Here is a 17962-nt window from a genome sequence, read left to right on the forward strand (position 1 = left end):
TTTTTCCTCTATGCCCAGACTGGGACTTGGGCTCCACCTTTTAGAGCGGGTCTTCGGGACTGCAGTAAGGACTGGTTTCTTTTTCAACCGCCAGGCGTCTCCGTTTCCCTCTCCGAGAAGCGTAGGGTTGGTGAACTGCCTATCTTCCCAGGATTCTCGGTGCTCCGGCTCAAACTTTAACTAACCACCTCTGACCTGAGGTCCTGAAAATTCCTACCGTGGGCCCCAGGGAGTGGGCCCGAGCAGGGAGGCGCCCTCCGGCTCCCTCTCCCCGACTTGAAGAAGCAGAAGAAACTGTACCAGCAGAGGCCGGACCCCCAGCGGCGGCTGGAGACCCAGCCCTTGCAACTTCAATCTTCCCAGGGAGCCCGGCGGAAACGCTGGTTTAGATAGAGACGGGAACTGCTTCGGGCTGAGACAGACAACCAGTGACCTGACTGACGCAAACCCCAAACAACGCCCGACTCGGCAGCAGAGATACGGCCCGAGTCCTGAGGTCGCCCGGGGTCCCAGCTGACCGCCGACTAACGCTGAGCTTTCCGGTGGCCCAAGTGCGCACTAGGGGCGAAGCTCGAGTGGGCCGGAGCGCAGGGGGCACGCTCTCCAGGGGCGGTGCCTGAGGCCAGAGGGGCCCGAGTGCCGGAAGTGGGCGGAGCCAGGGCGGACAGGGGCCCGAGTGCCGGAAGTGGGCGGAGCCAGGGCGGACAGGGTAGCGCGGCGCACGCGCGGCGGCGACGGCGGTCGCAATGGCGCCTCCTCAGCGTGTTCGGGTGTTGCGGTGCTCCTGCTGCCGCCTCTTCCAGGCGCACCAGGTGGGGCCTCCCCCTCCTCAGAGCACGGGGATGGCGGGCAGGACGAGGTGGGGTCGCGGGGGCCAGACCTCCTCCCCCAGGCGTGGGCGCCGTCTCGTGCGGTTGCGGGGTGTGTCTGGGTCCAGGACAAATGACCGTGTCTGTCCTGAGAACTAGGTTTTATTGATGTCGCTTCTGCATAACGTTGTTCTGGGCTTTTTTCGTTTTTTGCTTGGTGGTTGTAAGATTCGCAGAAACCAGCCAATGGTTTCTGCCGAGGCGGCCTCGTGAACTCTATCTGGCGGGTGGTCGGGCACACCAGGTTGAGGGTAGAGAGAGGATAGCCTCCTCTGTGCAGAGCCTAGCCCCCAAAATGGCTCTTTCATTTAAATACAGGGAAATGATAGTTTTAAAAACTGAAGCACGACTGGGCACCCCTGCCGACACACTCTTTGGCTCTGCCCGTAGTGAGGGACAGAGTGTAAATAATCTCGCGCCTTTAAACCGGATAATCGAAGTTTCTAAAACGTAATGCTTCCCTGACTCAAAACGTAAAATAGGGGATGTCACTTAACCTGTTCTTTCCTGAATCACGTTCTGTCTCCCTGCTTGGTGCTGTCAAGGTTGTCATTGTATCCGCTTCTGGTAGTCCCCTGCTAATCTGCTGTGCCCTGAGAAGGGTAGCATCAAATTGCATACGAAATGTATGTACAAACATACAAAACGTATGTTTAAAAGCCAGGAAGAGGCTGGGTATGCACCTGTAAGTTCGCTGTGACTTTGTAAGGGTCATTTTAGGGGCTTAGAAACTTTTTACTTATTTCATTTTATTGGTTCTAGGAGTTGAGAATAAATGGGAATCATTTCCACTTTTAAATGATTATATATATAATGTAGTTCGTGTTCTCATGGTCATTTTCAACTCTGAAAAGTGATTTGAAAGCAAGTGGGAAATGAGGGTTAACAGTTTAATTCCAAGTCGGCTGTGTATCAGGCAGTTTCACACATCTCATTTAATTTCAACAGCCTCTGAATTCTGTATCTTCATTCCCCAGAGCCAGCCAGTTACTGTGTGTCCTTCCAGACCTTTTAATATTTTTTTAATGCATTTCTTACTTGCATATGTACCTGTAGAAGATACACAGTATTTTTATGGTGTTTGAAGGTAGATGCTGAGAAGTAGAATCTTAGGATATACCCACTTAAATTTGTAATAGATGCTGCTTGTCCTCCTTAGAATCCTTTTAGGTACTTCCCCAAAAGCCCTGATGGTTTTTGTATTAGGATCATATTAATCATGTTAATTTTTATGAATCAACTGAGACATCTTTGTGATGTCAAGCATGGCATTTCATTCCATCTCTTAAAAAAGTTTTGGTGCCCCTTGATAACATTTTCTTTGTTGCCTTTACAAATGGATTTATTTCTTTAATTATCTCTTCTAAGTAGATGTTTGCTTATAAGCTATATTAATTTTTGAAGATATATTAATTTTCTACCTAGCCCCTATATTAAATTGTCTTACTAGTTTTAGTAGTTTTTCATTTAGTTATCTTGGGTTTTAAAGAAATAAATCATATCATCCATAAATAAGGATAGTATTTTTTTTCTTTCCATTTTCATACCTCTTGCTATGTTCTCTTTTCCAATTCCATCAGTTACTACATCCAGAAAAAAATGATAAATAATAGTGCAGATCCTTGACTTGTTCTTGACTTTCATGGGAATGCTGATGGTGATTCTGCAGCTTTAGAGCTGGATGTAAGGCATTTTATTATGTTAAGAGAGAATCCATCTAGTCAGATTTATCAAGAATTGAAATATCATGGAATTTTTTTTGAGAACCACAGATAGTAGAGATCTAATTTGATTTTGTTTCATATGGATAGCCAGTTTCCCAGAACCACTTATTAAATAGTCTCTTCTTTCTTCACCTGTATAATATACTAAATTTTCATACATGTGTTGGTTTGTTTCTGGACTCTTTATTCTTTTCCACTGATCTCTTTATTATTTCTGATCCAGTTCCACCTGTTTCAAATAATTACTTTAGGTATAATTCTGAAATTTCATTGTAGGTGAAAAAGAGTCTCAAATGGACATGCAAAGCTTGTGGAGAGAAGCAGTCATTTTTGCGGGTGAGTCCCAAGCAGCAGAGTGTCTAATACCCATACCAGGAAGCAGGTGGGACCCAGCCCTGCAGAAGCATATTTCTCATGGAACCCAGTGTTCCATTATTGGCTCAAGTTCGTTGGATATAGCGCTCCTGCTTCCTAAGATCATCTTCCTTCAGGAAGCGAAATGAATGGAGCAGTGCCTGGAAAGTTACCTGCCTTTTTTTATTCAGTCAGTAAGTATTTACTGAGTAGCTTCTGTATGCAGGCATGGGACACAAGGGAAGGTAAGACCATGTTGTTATTGCCTTCACCGATCTGCTCTTGTGGAACAGGATGAGAAACTTAAAACACACACATGTAATTTAAAACTAGACTGAGCAAAATTAGAGGAAAGTACAGGGGTCTGTAAGAAGATAACTGAGTAATCAGACCTAACTGGGGATGGGCAGACAGCTGTTGGTAGATGCAGGGGTGTGAGAGCGGGCAGGCAGGGTGTGAAGGTAGTCAGGAGATGAAAGAGCATGTGGACTGAAGGGAGCACGGTGTAAATGCTCTTATTAGCCCAATTCTTTCACCCAGCATCACAGTTCTTTTCAAGTCCATACTTACTGACCCACTTGATCTCTCATATCACAGGGTCCTCATTGAGCCCCTTGTTCACTTCTCCAGCCCTTGGTGCCACCTCTCCAGCCTCATCTCATCATTCTCCTCCTTCAGCCATAGGGGCTTTTCCTTCTGACCTTGAAACAATCCAAATCTGCTTCCCTCTTAGGGCCTTTGTGCTCATTGTTGGGGCTTCCCCTAGTTAATCTCATTACCCTGATCAGAAATATAGGCGAGTGTGTTTATGTGAGTATTGTCCATCTGAGACTGTAAATTCCATGGGAACAGAGGCTTTGCCTATTTTACTTATATACCCTTTTTTAAAAAAATTGAAGTATAGTTGATTTACAATATTATGTATCAGGTGTATAGCAAAGTGATTCAGTTATACATATTTTTTTCTTATTCTTTTCCATTATAGTTTATTATAAGAAATTGAATGTAGTTCCCTGTGCTATACAGTAAATCCTTGTTGTTTATCTATTTTATATAGTGTGTATCTGTTAATCCCATACTCCTAATTTATTCCTCTCCCCCTCTTCCCCTTTTGGTAACCATAAGTTTATTTTCTATGTCTGCGTGTTTCTGTTTTGTAAATAAATTCACTTGTATTATTTTTTTAGATTCCACATATAAGTGATATCATATAATATTTGTCTTTGTCTGACTTGCTTCACTTAATATGATACACTCTAGGTCCATCCATGTTGTTGCAAATGGCAATGTTTCATTCTTTTTTATGGCTGAATAATATTCCATTATATGTGTGTGTGTGTGTGTGTGTGTGTGTGTCTGTGTCTGTATACACACACACACATACATACACCCCATATATTCTTTATCCACTCATCTGTTGATGGGCAATTATATACCCTTTTTTGTATGTTTTGCTGATATACTCTTGGCACCTAGCACAGTGCCTGTCACATAGTCAGTGCTTGCTCAAGTAATGTTTGTTGAATGAGTAAGTGACAAACCCAACATTGATGGGCATTTAGGTTGATTTTAGTTTTCATTGTTATGAACAACTCTGCAATGAAGCTTCTTACAAATACCTCTTTCTTCACTTGACCAATTATTTCCTTAGGACGAATTCCTAGAAGTTAAATCAGAGGAATTCTTTTGACCAAGGTTCTTTCAGTTGCAAATAATAGGAAAAAAACACTTCAGCAAAATTTAAAATGTACTGGCAAGGTAGTGGGGTATCTTGGGGGGATCCAAGGAAGGAGCTTCATCCTTGACCCCTTGAAGAACCAACCCCAGGAACTGAAAAGCTGCCAACAACACAAGCATCATCTTTTCCCTCCCTTCTTCTCCCTTCACCCAGTTTCTCCCTATACCTTCCTCCCTATCTCCTCTCCTTCCCTTCCTCTCTGTTCCCAGTTCACAGTAACATACTCCACTCACAGACCACAGAATCTCATTTCAAACCAACTGGAATAGCTGAGTCCCAATTATAAACTCCTGGGAGAAACAATCTGATTGACCTGGATGATTCAGATGTCCACCGCTGGTCCAGTCAGTTGGGATGGGTGGGAGTGGGGACAGTTTGGTCATCTGTCAGTAAGTGTAGCTGCTGAGGCCTACCTTGAGACTGGGTCTCAGAAGGCAGGGGCTGGCTCATAGCTTGTGACTGCCGCTTGTTTTAGATGTCAGCATGTATTTCTGAATTCCTGAGGAAGCTTTGCCTTCCTCTCAGCACCCCCATGCTTGTGCAGTGGTATATGGCTTATGACTGACTAGGCCACAGTAACAAACAGACACCAAAATTGTGGTGGCTTAACGCAATAGAAGTTGTTTCTCTTGCTCTTGTAACACTCCTGGGAGAGATTGAGATCAGCAGGGCAGCTGTCCTTGGTATGGTCATCCGGGGACCCAGGCACCTGTAATCTTGAGGTTCTGTTATTCCCTGAGGCTTGTCTCCCACTGCCTCTTGCCCCTCAAAGGAGCAAGATCAGGGAGGAGCTAGCCAGGAAGGATCTGGAAGTGGCTTACATTCCACTGGGAAGAACCTAGTGTCATGGCCACACCTGACTGCAAGGAAGACTGGAAAATGTAGTCTAGTCTGCTCCCAGATGAGGGGAGAATGCATTTCAGTATTCAGGCAGCAGTCTCTGCTATGCAGGAGAGCATACACCCTACCAGTTATGCCAGACGTAAGTTGTCAGTCATTTTAGAATTTTGTTTTTCAATTTATTTTGTTGACATATAGTTGAATTACAATGTTGTGCTAATTTCTGTTGCACAGCAAAGTGATTCAGTTTTTTATATACATATACGTGTGTGTGTGTGTGTGTGTATATATATACACACACACACACACACATACACATCCTTTTTCATATTTATTTCCATTATGGTTTATCACAGAATATTGAATGTAGTTCCCTATGCTATATAGTAGGGCCTTGTTGCTTATCCGTTCTATATATAATAGTTTGCATCGCTAACCCCAAACTCCCAATCCATCCCTCCCCCAACCCACTCCCTCTTGGCAGCCATAGTCAGTTATCAGTCTTTTTAAACTTTGCCTTCCCCCTCTCCAGTTCCTTTCCTCCCATTCTCACTTGAACTTTCCCCAAACGGGATTTCACCCCCCACCAGTCCGCTAAAATTGCTCATGTCAAAGTCAGCAATGGTCTCTGTGTTGCTAAACATAATGGTTGGTTCTCAGTCCTCAAGTGACTTGACTTATTGGTGGCATTTGTCAGAGTTGGTTACTTCCTCCTCCTTGAAGCATTGTCTTCATCTGGACTTGTGGTCATCCTGCTCCTGGTTTTCCTCCTGTCTTCCTGGCTGTGTTTCCATCCTCATTGCTGGTGTTTTCCCATCTCCTCGTCTTCTAAACCTTAGAGTGCTCTGGCTCTGTTTTTTGACCTCTTGTCTAGCTACACTCATTCCCTTGGTCACCTGAGATGAGACAATCTAACAATTCTCAAATGTCCATCTCAGACCCCAGACCTGCCCCTGAACTTGGGTATGCTTCCAGCCACTTACCGCTCTGCTGGATATCTAAGAGGCATCCCAAACCTATATCCCAAAACGAAGCCCTCACCTTACCCTCACCAACCTGCTCTTCCCACAGTCATCCCCAACTCTCAAGTGCCAAGTCCCTCTTTCTAGTTGTTTGGGCTAAAAACCTTGAACTCACCCCTGATTCCTCTTTTTCTTTTACACTCTTCATCTGACCCATCAGCAAATTTTGTCGGCCCTACCTTCAGGATATACCCAGACTGTGCCCACTTGCTACCACAGTGGTCTGAGTTGCCTCAGTATTTGCTGCAACCTCCTGACTGGTCACCTGCTTCTGCCATACAGTCTCAGCACCACAGCTGCAGGGTCCTACTGAAACATATGCAAGATCATGTCAGACCTTCCAGGTTAGAGCAACATTCATGCTCCTACAGACAGGGCCAGGTTGGGGCATGGGGCTGTGTGAAATGAAAATGTGGGGCCCCTTTTCAAAAGCAGGAAAAAAAACTGCTATTAAAGGTACTAGAATATTAAGCTTTTCCTTTGTTTCATGGTCTCCTGACTTTTCCTGATGTCTTTTATTTACTAGTTTTAAAATTTACTATTTAATATCTTCCTGTGTAAAGAAAAACTAACATTTAAAATTGTGCAACACCATTTATATTGTGCAACACCGGTTATAAATGCAAAGAGCATTTAGTACATATGCGGAACATATGCAGAATAATATAAGAGCATTTGGTGTATACGTAGAATCATCAAAATTGCACAATTTTTATTTTGTAGCTCATACGTGCCTACATGTTTCATTCCTACCAGAACAGTGGAGATGTTGCAGAAAATTAACTATTTTTACTTCACTGCTTGATACATGCACATTCCACCCCTACTCTCAACCTTTAGCTCACTGATGAGTAAGGAAGTACTGAGAGGAAAAGGAACTGGGAAAGATTGCCCTATCTTTCCCTTTTTTTTCCTGTGTTATTATTTTCAGCATAGGCTATTCTAGGGAGGTAACAGGAGTAAGAAAAGATATGACACGTTTCCTTGGTTGTTCATGTTTTTTAGAATACCCTTGCCTCCTTTCTGCAACTGAAGCAAGTTCTGATTCCAGTGGAAAGCCTGGCCTCTCAGGCTGAGGTTGCCCCCCATGTACTTTTGTTGTGCTTTACTTTGTGTTGCTGTAAAGAAAGTTCTAATGAGGAAAAAAATAAGTAGTAAATGTTCTCTTTTTGGGGAAAAAAAAAAGACTTGTACACACCGTCTGAACTTGGAGTCTCACTGAACTCCCACACCTTGTGAGTTCACTGCAGTTCTGTGTTCCTCAGTCATCAGGCATGCTGTATGCAAAAGGAGTGACAAGAAACAGTGGACACATTTGGTGTCCACGACTCACAAACATGCTTCATTATCTTATCAGACTTTACTTACACAAGTTCAAAGATTATTAAGAATTTCAAGATGGAGACAGCAGAGCAGATCTCATGCCTATAAGGCTGACTCTGCCTGTAACGGGGCCTACGCTCTCAAACCTCGTCTCCCACCATCTTCCCCCTAGACCGTTCAGCTCCAGCCACTTGGCCTCCTCACCGTTCCTCCAAAATGCCAGGCTCAGGGTCTTTGCACTCCTTTCCGTTTCATTGCTTCTGCTGAATGTTCTTCCCCCAGGTATCTACGTGGCTTGTTTCCGCCTATCTTCCTATTTTGTGCTCAGATGTCACCCTCTCAGTGATCCACTCCTTGACTTCTTGATCACATGTATAAAATTGTCTACTGTGTCCCCACTCTGCCCCACCCCGCTTCATTGCCTTACTTTCCTCAGAAGCACTTCTCACCATCCGATGGCCATATGGTGACTTATGTGCTTGTTATCTGTCTCTTCTCACTACAGTGTGAGCTCCATGATGACAGTAGTGTTTGTCCATTCCTGTATTGTGTTGTCCTTACCTAGTTCAGGGCCTGGCACATAATAGGTGCTTAATAAATATTTATTGAACAAATGAATGACTGCTAAGTGAAAAAATGTATCTCATCTATTTTATATTCTTTTGATTGTGAGTGAGTGAGGTGTATCATTTCATATGTTTATTGGCAATTTGCTTTACTTCTCTTCTGAATTCCTTATGTTCATTAACCAATTTCTGTGGGATTTTGGGTTGAGTTTGGCTTTGATATATAAAGTTCAGGGTGATGGTGGGCAGCCAGATAGACTGAAACTGTTAGTCCCTGAGACTGTTAGTTTGTAAATCACTGCAGAAACAGCAGTCATTGTTTGGGTTCCTGCATGGTGCTTTGGGCCTTGCGAAGTACAGTTTTACCCTCCCGGGGCTGCAGCTGTAATGGATCTATTTCTCAGCATTCTGTCATCACTTTTTAAACTTGATATTTTTGTTTGTTTGTTTGTTTCTCAGGCTTACGGTGAGGGCTCTGGTGCTGACTGTAGACACCATGTCCAAAAATTAAATCTGCTGCAGGGACAGATTTCAGAGATGTCACTCAGGTATAGTAATTTGAGGGAGGCATGGTTATCTTGCCCTGTTTTTATCTTGAGTGGATGGTGGAAGTCTATGATGGAGAAATCCCTTAGAGTTCCATGTCTTACAATACGGCAATTAGATATTGAACAGTCTTCCCACTGAAATTAATTTAAAATGCCAGCCACAATATTTTAAATGCACTGAAGAGATGACAAGAAGGTAAGTAACCATCAGAAGCCAAAAATGAAGCAAAAGCCAAAATCCAGAGAATAAGCAGCTGGGCTGCTGAGGCGACTGAAACCTGTTGCCCTTCAGCTTCCATGCATCTGGGAGGGAAGCAGGAGACAAAGACAAAGCCGAGGGTCTGTTCACTGTGGGAAGGTCCAGAGGAGACCACCACATAAAGCTGAGTCCCCAAAGGACTACACCCTCAGCATACAAATGAATTAGAAATGCACCCCCTCCACAGCAGGGACCCAGCCTGTGTTGACCTTGGCACTGACTGAAGAAGAGAAATACTGCTCCAGGATTTTATAAGCACAAGGAATCTGTCACATGGCCTTTAAGCCTTTTACACATGCTGTGTGAAAAGTCTCAAGCTGAGAACTTATTTTTAAATTGTCCCAGGAAGCAGAGGTAAATGCAGCTCCTTTTTGGAGCAATACATCTTCAACCCAGGTATCAAAGAATTCCCACATATAAAGTTCCAAGGAGCATATACCCAAAGTTAAAAATCAATTAACTTACTTAAGGAAGTATGTCACCATGAGCAAAAGACAGCAGAAATGACAGAAAAGTCAGACCCCAAAAGAGTTCAGAATACATAATATTTCATGTTTAATATATTTAATGAAATTAAAAGAGGGGGGTTGCTAATATGAGGAGCAAGAGACTTTAAAAAATAACCAGTTTTTTAAAAAAAACAACCAAAAAGTTTGTAGAAATGAAAAGTATAGTCATTGAAATTAAAAGTTTAGTGGACCATTAAACAGATCAAGTGCAACTGAAGAGAGAATTAGTGAAATGGAAGATCAATCTGAAGAAATTAATCACAGTGCAGCACAGAAAGACAAAAACAATAAGTTCAGAGACATGAAGGCTACAGAGAAGAGTTCCATCAGGAGATAATAAAGAGAAGGGGACAAAGGCAGTATTAGCAGGGAAATGAACAGAACATTTTCCAGAATCAAAGGGCTTAGATTCAGGAAACACAGTAAATCCCAAACTAGATGAAAACATTGTGTATGTAGGAAATCCTAATGAGCCTATCTATACAAAAGCTACTAGAACTAATAAGTTAATTTAGCAAGATCACAAGGATAACATGGTCGACATACAAAACTAAATTTTATTTTTATATAAATGTAGTGAACAGTTGGAAAATAATTTAAAAAATCAAGTACCATTTATAATACCATCAAAAAATAAAATACATAGGGATAAACATAACCCAAAAATGTGCAAGAAATTTTCAGTAAAAAATACAAAACATTGCTGAGAGAAATTAAAGAAGATCTAAATGAAGAAATACGACATGTTCATGGATTGGAAAACTCAATATTGTTAAGATGTCAGTTCATCCTAAATTGATCTGTAGAGTCTGCCATTAGGTTCCAATCAAAATTCCAGCAGTTTTTTTTTTTTTTTTTAAGAAATTGACAAACTGATCCTAAAATTTATATAGAAATGCAATTGCCAAAACAATTCTGATAAAGAACAAAACTGGAGGACTTCTACAGCCTGATTCACTATAGATTCACTATAACACTGTAGCAATCAAGATGACAGTGTGATTTTGGTGAAAGAGTAGACTTATAGATAACATCAGAAGGCAAATGAAGGGACTTCCCTGGTGGTCCAGTGGTAAAGAATCCGCCTTATGCAGGGGACATGGGTTCGATCCCTGGTCAGGGAACTAAGATCCCACATGCCGCAGGACAGCTGAGCCTGCACACCACAACTACTGAGCTCACACGACTCAACTAGAGAGCCTGTGTGCTGCAAACTACAGAGCCCACATGCTCTTGAACCCGTGCGCCACAGCTAGAGAAGAGAAAACCCACACACCACAACTAGAGAGAAGCCCACGTGCCACAACTGAGACCTGACACAGCCAAAAATAAATAAATAGATTCAATGAAGGATGAAAAAAAAGGCAAGTGAATAAACAAATAGTGGTATTTTCATACAATAGAATACTACTCAGCAACAAAAACAACATGGGCAAACCTCAAAAACATTGCTAAGTGAAAGAAATCAGACACAAAAGACCATATACTGTAGGGATGAGTGGTATTCTGGGGAGGGGGAATCACCTACAAAGGCATATAAGGGAACTTTGGGATGATGACAATTTTCTATATCTTGCTAATTATATCTCAATAAATTTTTTTTCTATGTCTTGATGGGAGTAATAGGCTCAAAGATAAAATTTACCAAACTCATCTAACTGTACACTTAAACTGGTACATTTTAGTGTATATTAATTATAAATTATACCTCAATAAGTTAATTTTAAAAGACACAAAAAATCTGCTCTTAGACACACCAACATAATGAAATTGCAGAACATGGAAGACAAAGGGAAGAGTTGAAAAGTAGCTGGAGAGAAGAGAGATCACCTACACAAGAACAGTAGACACCCAGCTTCTCAGGGGTAACATTAGAAGCGAGAAGACAGACCATTACCTTCATATTGCTGAGAGATGTTCTGTAGCTGATGGAGTTGAGTTCCTGAATCACAGTACGGTGAGCAGAGTTCTGGCTAGTAGCTGCTAGGACACTGCTCAACTGGACATTGGAGTATCGACCACGTGGCACGGTAGGCAGTTCATATGCGTAATCTTATTTCATCTTCCTCATCACCCTGTGAGGATAATTGGCTTCTGTTTACAGATGAAAAACCTGAAGTAGAGGTGCTCACACTTGGTAGAGTTGGGGCTCTCATTGTAGTTCTCTAGAGAGAGCTCCAATCTGCTTGTGTGATGTAACAACCCTGTCTGACATGGGTGGATGTGGCTTTGGCGCTAACCTTCAGTCCTTGCACTATGAATGTTTTCACTGGCCATCCAGCCTTACTGCAGGCTGCAAAGGTTCCAGCTCCTCACTCTGCTTTATGTGGTAAAAGAGCCCTGCTGTCCCTGGGAGGCTGGATGAAGTCACTATGACACATCCAGCTCAGTAAAATGCCTTCTCTTGTAGTGGTTGAGATATAATAAAACTCTAAAGACACTCATATGACCCTGTGCAATGGGGACATCTCCATTGCTGATGGGAGGGACTCTGTGCTATGAGTTCAGCTGACATTAGTCTCTGTGTTCAGGCACTGAGCAGGGCACATGCACATGTATTGTCTCATTTATCTTCACAGTGACCCTTGCAATATTATCCCCATTTGTAAATACGGAAACTGGGATACAGTGATAATACCCAGAAACACACTGTCAGTGACAGCCAGTCATTGGCAAAGCCATGATGCAAACTCTGGTCTCTGGGTTAAGAGTGCCACTTCTGCCCTGTGTCACTTTTCCTCTTGTTCCAAGTAACAGATGGTCCCTCTGCCTTCTGAACTGCTGGAAGATTACCAAATCACATCGAAACAACACAGATAAGTTCTAAGTTCCCCTAAACAGGCTTTGATATCCACGTCAAGTCCGTGCATCTCGCCGTTCCCATCTTCATTGTCCTTCATCTTCCTTGTCATTTTACAAAGGACAACTGTTCCATCTTTCCCTAAGGTCTCTGGAAGAATCCATAAATGCCGATGAGGAGGAAAATGCACGTCCTCGGCAGGCTGTGCCTGCAAGCCTGCAGGTAAGCCAGCAGCACCATCTCGGCCCAGATGCCTGAGCCGGCTCTGTCACAGAGCGGGGTTCCATTTATTCATTCATTCCTCATTTCTTCAGCAAATGATTGTTGATGTCACCGAATGATGAGCACGTGGCTTAAAGCTACAGGGAACACAAAAATGAATAAACCTATCCCTTTCATATGTGTGGAGACGGCAGTGTAAAATAATTACAATACTGTGAAAAGAGCTTTTTCTTCTGGCTGCTTGGTGAATTCTTCTGAACTTAGCTTGAACTTCACCTCCTTGTGCTTCTCCCCTTGTCCCACAGCACTCTCAGCACACTTGTGGTAGGGAAGGCATGCTGTTGTAAAGTGCCTGGGTTTCCATGTTCCCTTTCTCCAGACTGAGCCCCACAGCAGGGCTTACATCCAGTTGTTCATTCCCAGGGCCTGGTTAAAGTAGGTACTCAATCAGTGTTTGGATGGGCAGTGCACGTAAGAGTTGGAGTGACTGAGTAGGTGACGCCATGGGTACGCAGAACACTGTGTCCTGCCAGGGACAGGGGGAGTGGGAACAACTGACAGGCTCCCTGGCAGAGTCCCACCTCTGCTCACAGAGTCACACTGGCAATGCCCACTGTCCAGGTGCTCTTCATAGTTTTATTATATCAAATAGGGGAGATGCTCGTAAGCACACTAACACATCAGCTCTTGCATATTTGGGTCTGTACTTCCAGTTTCTTTACTTACAGACTTAATCTTTCATCATTCCTTCTGTAAGAAACACTTGTTTGCATCCTGGAATTTTCACTTACATCATATCTTCTATGTTGCTATATAGCTTTCAATTCTTTTCATTTCTAAAAAGTACCTACAGAATATAGTAGATATGGCAATATTTATTCCCTTATTGGGCATTTAGGATGTTCGCAAACTTTTGCTACTATAAATATTTGCTATTATTTGTAACACTTTGAACATCTTTATGCCTTTGTCTTCATTTGGAACTACGGGGCCAGGGAGTGTGGACATTTGCAAAGTTCTTGGTAAAGTTCTTGTGACCTGCAGCTTTCCCGAAGTGTGTGCCAGTGTGCTCCATTCAAGATATCTGTCCCCCGTTACCTTCCAATCAAATTCCTTTCCTGGTGACGGTGTAGACATGGGTCCTGAGGCCCTTAGGCCTCAGAGTTGCACTGGAGATTTTCAGTAAAGGTGTCTGCTTTCCAACTCTGAGGATAAACTTATTTCCCAATCCTGTAGGAAAAACTCCAGCCCTCAAAGAACCGCTGGCTGAAGTATCTGGAAAGGGACTCCAAAGAACTGCCGCTGGAAGAAGGAGGAGTGTGTTTCAACAGACAGCCCTCATCCAAGAGAGAGAAGCCAGACCCTCCCTTCAGTACAGGCCTGCCTAGAAAAAGGTGCCAAGCTAGTAGTTAATCCAGCCCTCACCCATGCCCACCTCGCTGACCTACAGTTGGGGGGACTGACGAGCAGCTTCCTGTGGTCAGCAGGAAGCCTGAGGGATGTGAGCCAGCAGGCGCCATCACTGCAGGCCCTCTGGCGTGGCCAGGCACCAGGTGCAGCCAGTGCAGAGGTGAGGGCTAGGCAGGATTCCAGTGGGGGCGTCTTTTATGATGCTCACTTAATTCTGAACATCTAGACTGCACTGATCTCAGGGAAGAACTTAAGGGCAAGGTTGAGAAAGTGAAGTGGGGCCAGAGAAGCCGACAAGCCTGGGAACCTTTAGCTGAAAGCAGGAATGACCTGACTTTCATGGGTCTCTTCTCCAGTCTTAATCTGCATTTCAGTGAGTTTTCTTTTTTTTTTTTAAGATTTATTTATTTATTTTATTTATTTTTGGCTGCATCAGGTCTTAGTTGCAGCACTCGGGATCTTCACTGAGGCATGTGGGATCTTTCGTTGTGGCACCCAGGCCCTTCATTGTGGTGCACGGGCTTCTCTCTAGTTGTGGCATGTGGGCTTTCTCTTCTTTATTTGCGGCGCGCAGGTTTTCTCTCTGTAGTTGTGGCGCGCAGGCTCCAGGTTGTGTGGCCTCGGTAGTTGTGCGCGGGTTCCAGAGCGGGTGGGCTCTGTAGTTTGCGGCGTGTGAGCTCAGTACTTGTGGCGTACGGGCCTACTTGCCCCATGGCACACGGGGTCCTAATTCCCATGTCCCCTGCATTGGAAGATGAATTCTTTACTGCTGGACCACCAGGGAAGTCCCTCAGTGCGTTTTCTGAGAGACTGCCTCATCTAGATGAGGATGGCTCTTCCAGGGCAGATGCTATTGGGAGGTAGATTCCAGTTCAGAATAAGAACTTTCTAGCAACTACAAGCTATAGAGCAGAGAAATGGACTGCCTTAGATGTCATTAGGCAACCTGTTGTTGGCAGTGGGGCAGAAGCTGAGCAGCCAGTGGGTAAGCTATAAGGGATGGCAAGGTCCCTACCTGTGCTAGGTGTCAGACCAGGTGACCACCAAGTCAGACTGAGGGCCACTGTTCAGTGGTAAAACTGGGTTCTTTTTTTCTTAATTTTTATTGAAGTATAGTTGATTTACAATTTGGTGTTAGTTTCAGGTGTACAGCAAAGTGATTCCGTTTTTTATATATATATATATATATATATATATATATATATATATACATTTATATATGTATATATATATATTCTTTTTGAGATTTTTTTCCATTGTAATTACAAGAAAGACTGGATTCTTGACAGCACTTTCCCTCTGCCAGGAAACGGAGCCAGAGCACAGTCCAGCCTCCATGCAGCCCTAATGTCCAGGACACCAGAAACTGTGAGGTCACCTTGAAGTCCCTGAAGGTCAGTGATTGAGGACAGTGTCCCAGTGTCCACTGAGCAGACGCAGGATTTTTAACTTGTTTTGTGGACAATTAAAGTATCAGACTTACACCCCCTAAAAGCCCAACTTCCCACGTGGGTGTCTGGTTTTCTGTGTCTTAAGCCAACTCCTTTCTCTGGCCTGCACTGTTTCCCTGCCACGCTCCTCCTGTCACTGATGTTAACTCGGGGTCAAAAGGGCAGCTTGATGCCTTGGAGGCAATCAAGGTTGACCAGTAGGGCTTTTCTGCATCAGGACCGTTCCCTTCATTCTGCATGGAGTACCGGGTCTTTGTCAGACTGTTCAGCTTGGGACCTGCCCTGGGTTTCTGAGGAACTGTCACCTTCATTTATCCAGGTGGGTTCTTGTGCATTTGAGGCACTCTCTTCACCTAGGACCTGCTCTTGTTCCTGATCCTTCAAACCTAGCAGACCTTCCAGGCTGCAGAATGCAGGTTTTGCTTTATGCCACAGGCACCCAGGCAGAGGAACTCTGCCAGGCATTTGTCACTGCCACGCCCCAACATAGGCCAGGGTCGTCCTGGCCAGCTTCAGACAGTAGTGGAGAGTGCCCGTCCAAAGCCAAGAGGCAGCGGTCAAACTCTGGTGTTGCTACTAACTAGCTATGTGGCCCCCAGGTGAGGATGTGGCCCTGAATCTCCAAACTATAGAATAATGAGTGTGACAGTTACTGATGTACCAGTCCCAGGGCTAAACATTTTTTATGCACTAATTCTCACCACAAGCCTGTTTTGTTTTGAAGGCGAGGAACTAAGGCTGGTGAAGGTTCAGTTGAGGTCACAGCACATCAGTGGCAGAGCTGGCAGTCTTGAATCACTAACAACTGCCCACAGCCTCTTCCATACTGCCTGGGGGTGGTGATGCAGGGTCCCTCCTGTCATTGCTTTCAAATTCCTTTGTAGGCAGTGAAACCCAATTTTCTTCTTTTTTTTTTTTTTTTTTTGAATTTTAGAATTTTACTTTTTCATACAGCAGGTTATTAGTCATCCATTTTATACACATCAGTGTATACATGTCAATCCCAATCGCCCAATTCATCACACCACCACCCCACCCCCCACCACTGTCCCCCCTTGGTGTCTATACATTTGTTCTCTATATCTGTGTCTCTATTTCTGCCCTGCAGACCGGTTCATCTGTACCATTTTTCTAGGAGTGAAACCCAATTTTCAATGCATCCTCGTTTTCTGAGGTAGAAGGGAGAAGCCAGGCCTCTTACTGTCATATCCCCTGGGGTATTCTGTGCAGCCACTTCTACAGCTTCAAAACCCTGAACATGGTTCTAGAGAGACCTTCCCAGCTGCCTGGCAATGAGCACATGGTCTTTCCAGGTGGTCTCTAGGGCCCTTCCTGCTCGAACCCCTCAGGCACTCCCTCACCTGATGCTAAGGTCCCCATGACATCCCCTGATCACATGAGAACATCTTCCTTTTTTGGGAAGCCTGGTCATGGAATTTGGCAGAGGATTTGGAGTGACGGAGAGGGCATTTATTTGCTATGCTTTGCTAAACCTCAAAATCAAGGCATGTCCCTAGCCTGCCAGGCTACAGAATAGTAGCAGAAAGTGTCAGCGCCCAGAGGTACAGTCAAGGACTAGTACAGGCACAGGACCTCCTCTCCTTGTCCCTTGAGCCTGCTGGGCATTCTTCTGAATGGAGAACAGGGCCATCATCTTGTGTTTCCACCTCAGGACCACACTGGCCTGACAGGGAAGGTCAAAGAAGGAAGCAGTCATGAGGACTGGGACACCAGGGAGCTCGTCGTTCCTCGGGGGGAACCACCGTGTCCTGCCCAGCATGTCAGGACCGTGTCTCCTAAGTGGGAACAATTTCTTCTGCCACTTGGAAACAGCTCACATTTGGACACACAGCCCCTGACCCCCCTGCAAAGAGGCCCCAGGCCAGCCCGGGCAGCACGGACTGAGCAGGGGACCCCCAGGACCCAGACCCCAAGGGAAGGAGTCCTCTGCAGGACCCTTGGTGCACTCCAGCCTCCTCAGGCTACACACACTCCCACGCCTGAGCCCAGGAGGCTCTGTGGAAAGACCCCCGAGCAGTCAGGGGGCACAGGCCCTTGGGCAGAGGGTGGGCCCTTGGTCAAAGGGATGCAGGAGCCGTCTTCACTCGTGCGACTGTGTGACCTCTTTAAAACCGGAGAGGACTTTGATGACGATCTGTGAATTGAAACTAATGTGTTACTAATGTAGACATATTTGTTAAGTGAGCCCTTCTCCACTTGATCTCTGTGCCACTGGAAACCGGGCTCCCCAAGTTGCTTTTAAATAGTAGGACTAAGGATGACTTATGGGAACTACCAAGAACCAACAATAAACATGACTATCAAAC

At 44.4% G+C, this 17962-nt stretch overlaps 1 protein-coding gene across 1 annotated transcript; it reads left to right on the forward strand.

Annotated features, from left to right (window-relative positions):
- The first annotated feature begins 703 nt into the window (after nt 1–703).
- MRNIP (MRN complex interacting protein) lies at nt 704–17958 on the forward strand. The gene is made up of 8 exons (XM_079704072.1): nt 704–812; nt 2870–2929; nt 8896–8984; nt 12699–12774; nt 14011–14168; nt 15491–15578; nt 15853–15954; nt 17308–17958. The coding sequence occupies exons 1-8, from the start codon at nt 747–749 to the stop codon at nt 17794–17796; spliced, it is 1128 nt and encodes a 375-aa protein (XP_079560198.1). The 5' UTR covers nt 704–746; the 3' UTR covers nt 17797–17958.
- The last annotated feature ends 4 nt before the right edge of the window (nt 17959–17962 follow it).

Source organism: Hyperoodon ampullatus (genome assembly GCF_949752795.1).
Source record: "Hyperoodon ampullatus genome assembly, chromosome: 4".
Classification (NCBI taxonomy): domain Eukaryota; kingdom Metazoa; phylum Chordata; class Mammalia; order Artiodactyla; family Ziphiidae; genus Hyperoodon; species Hyperoodon ampullatus.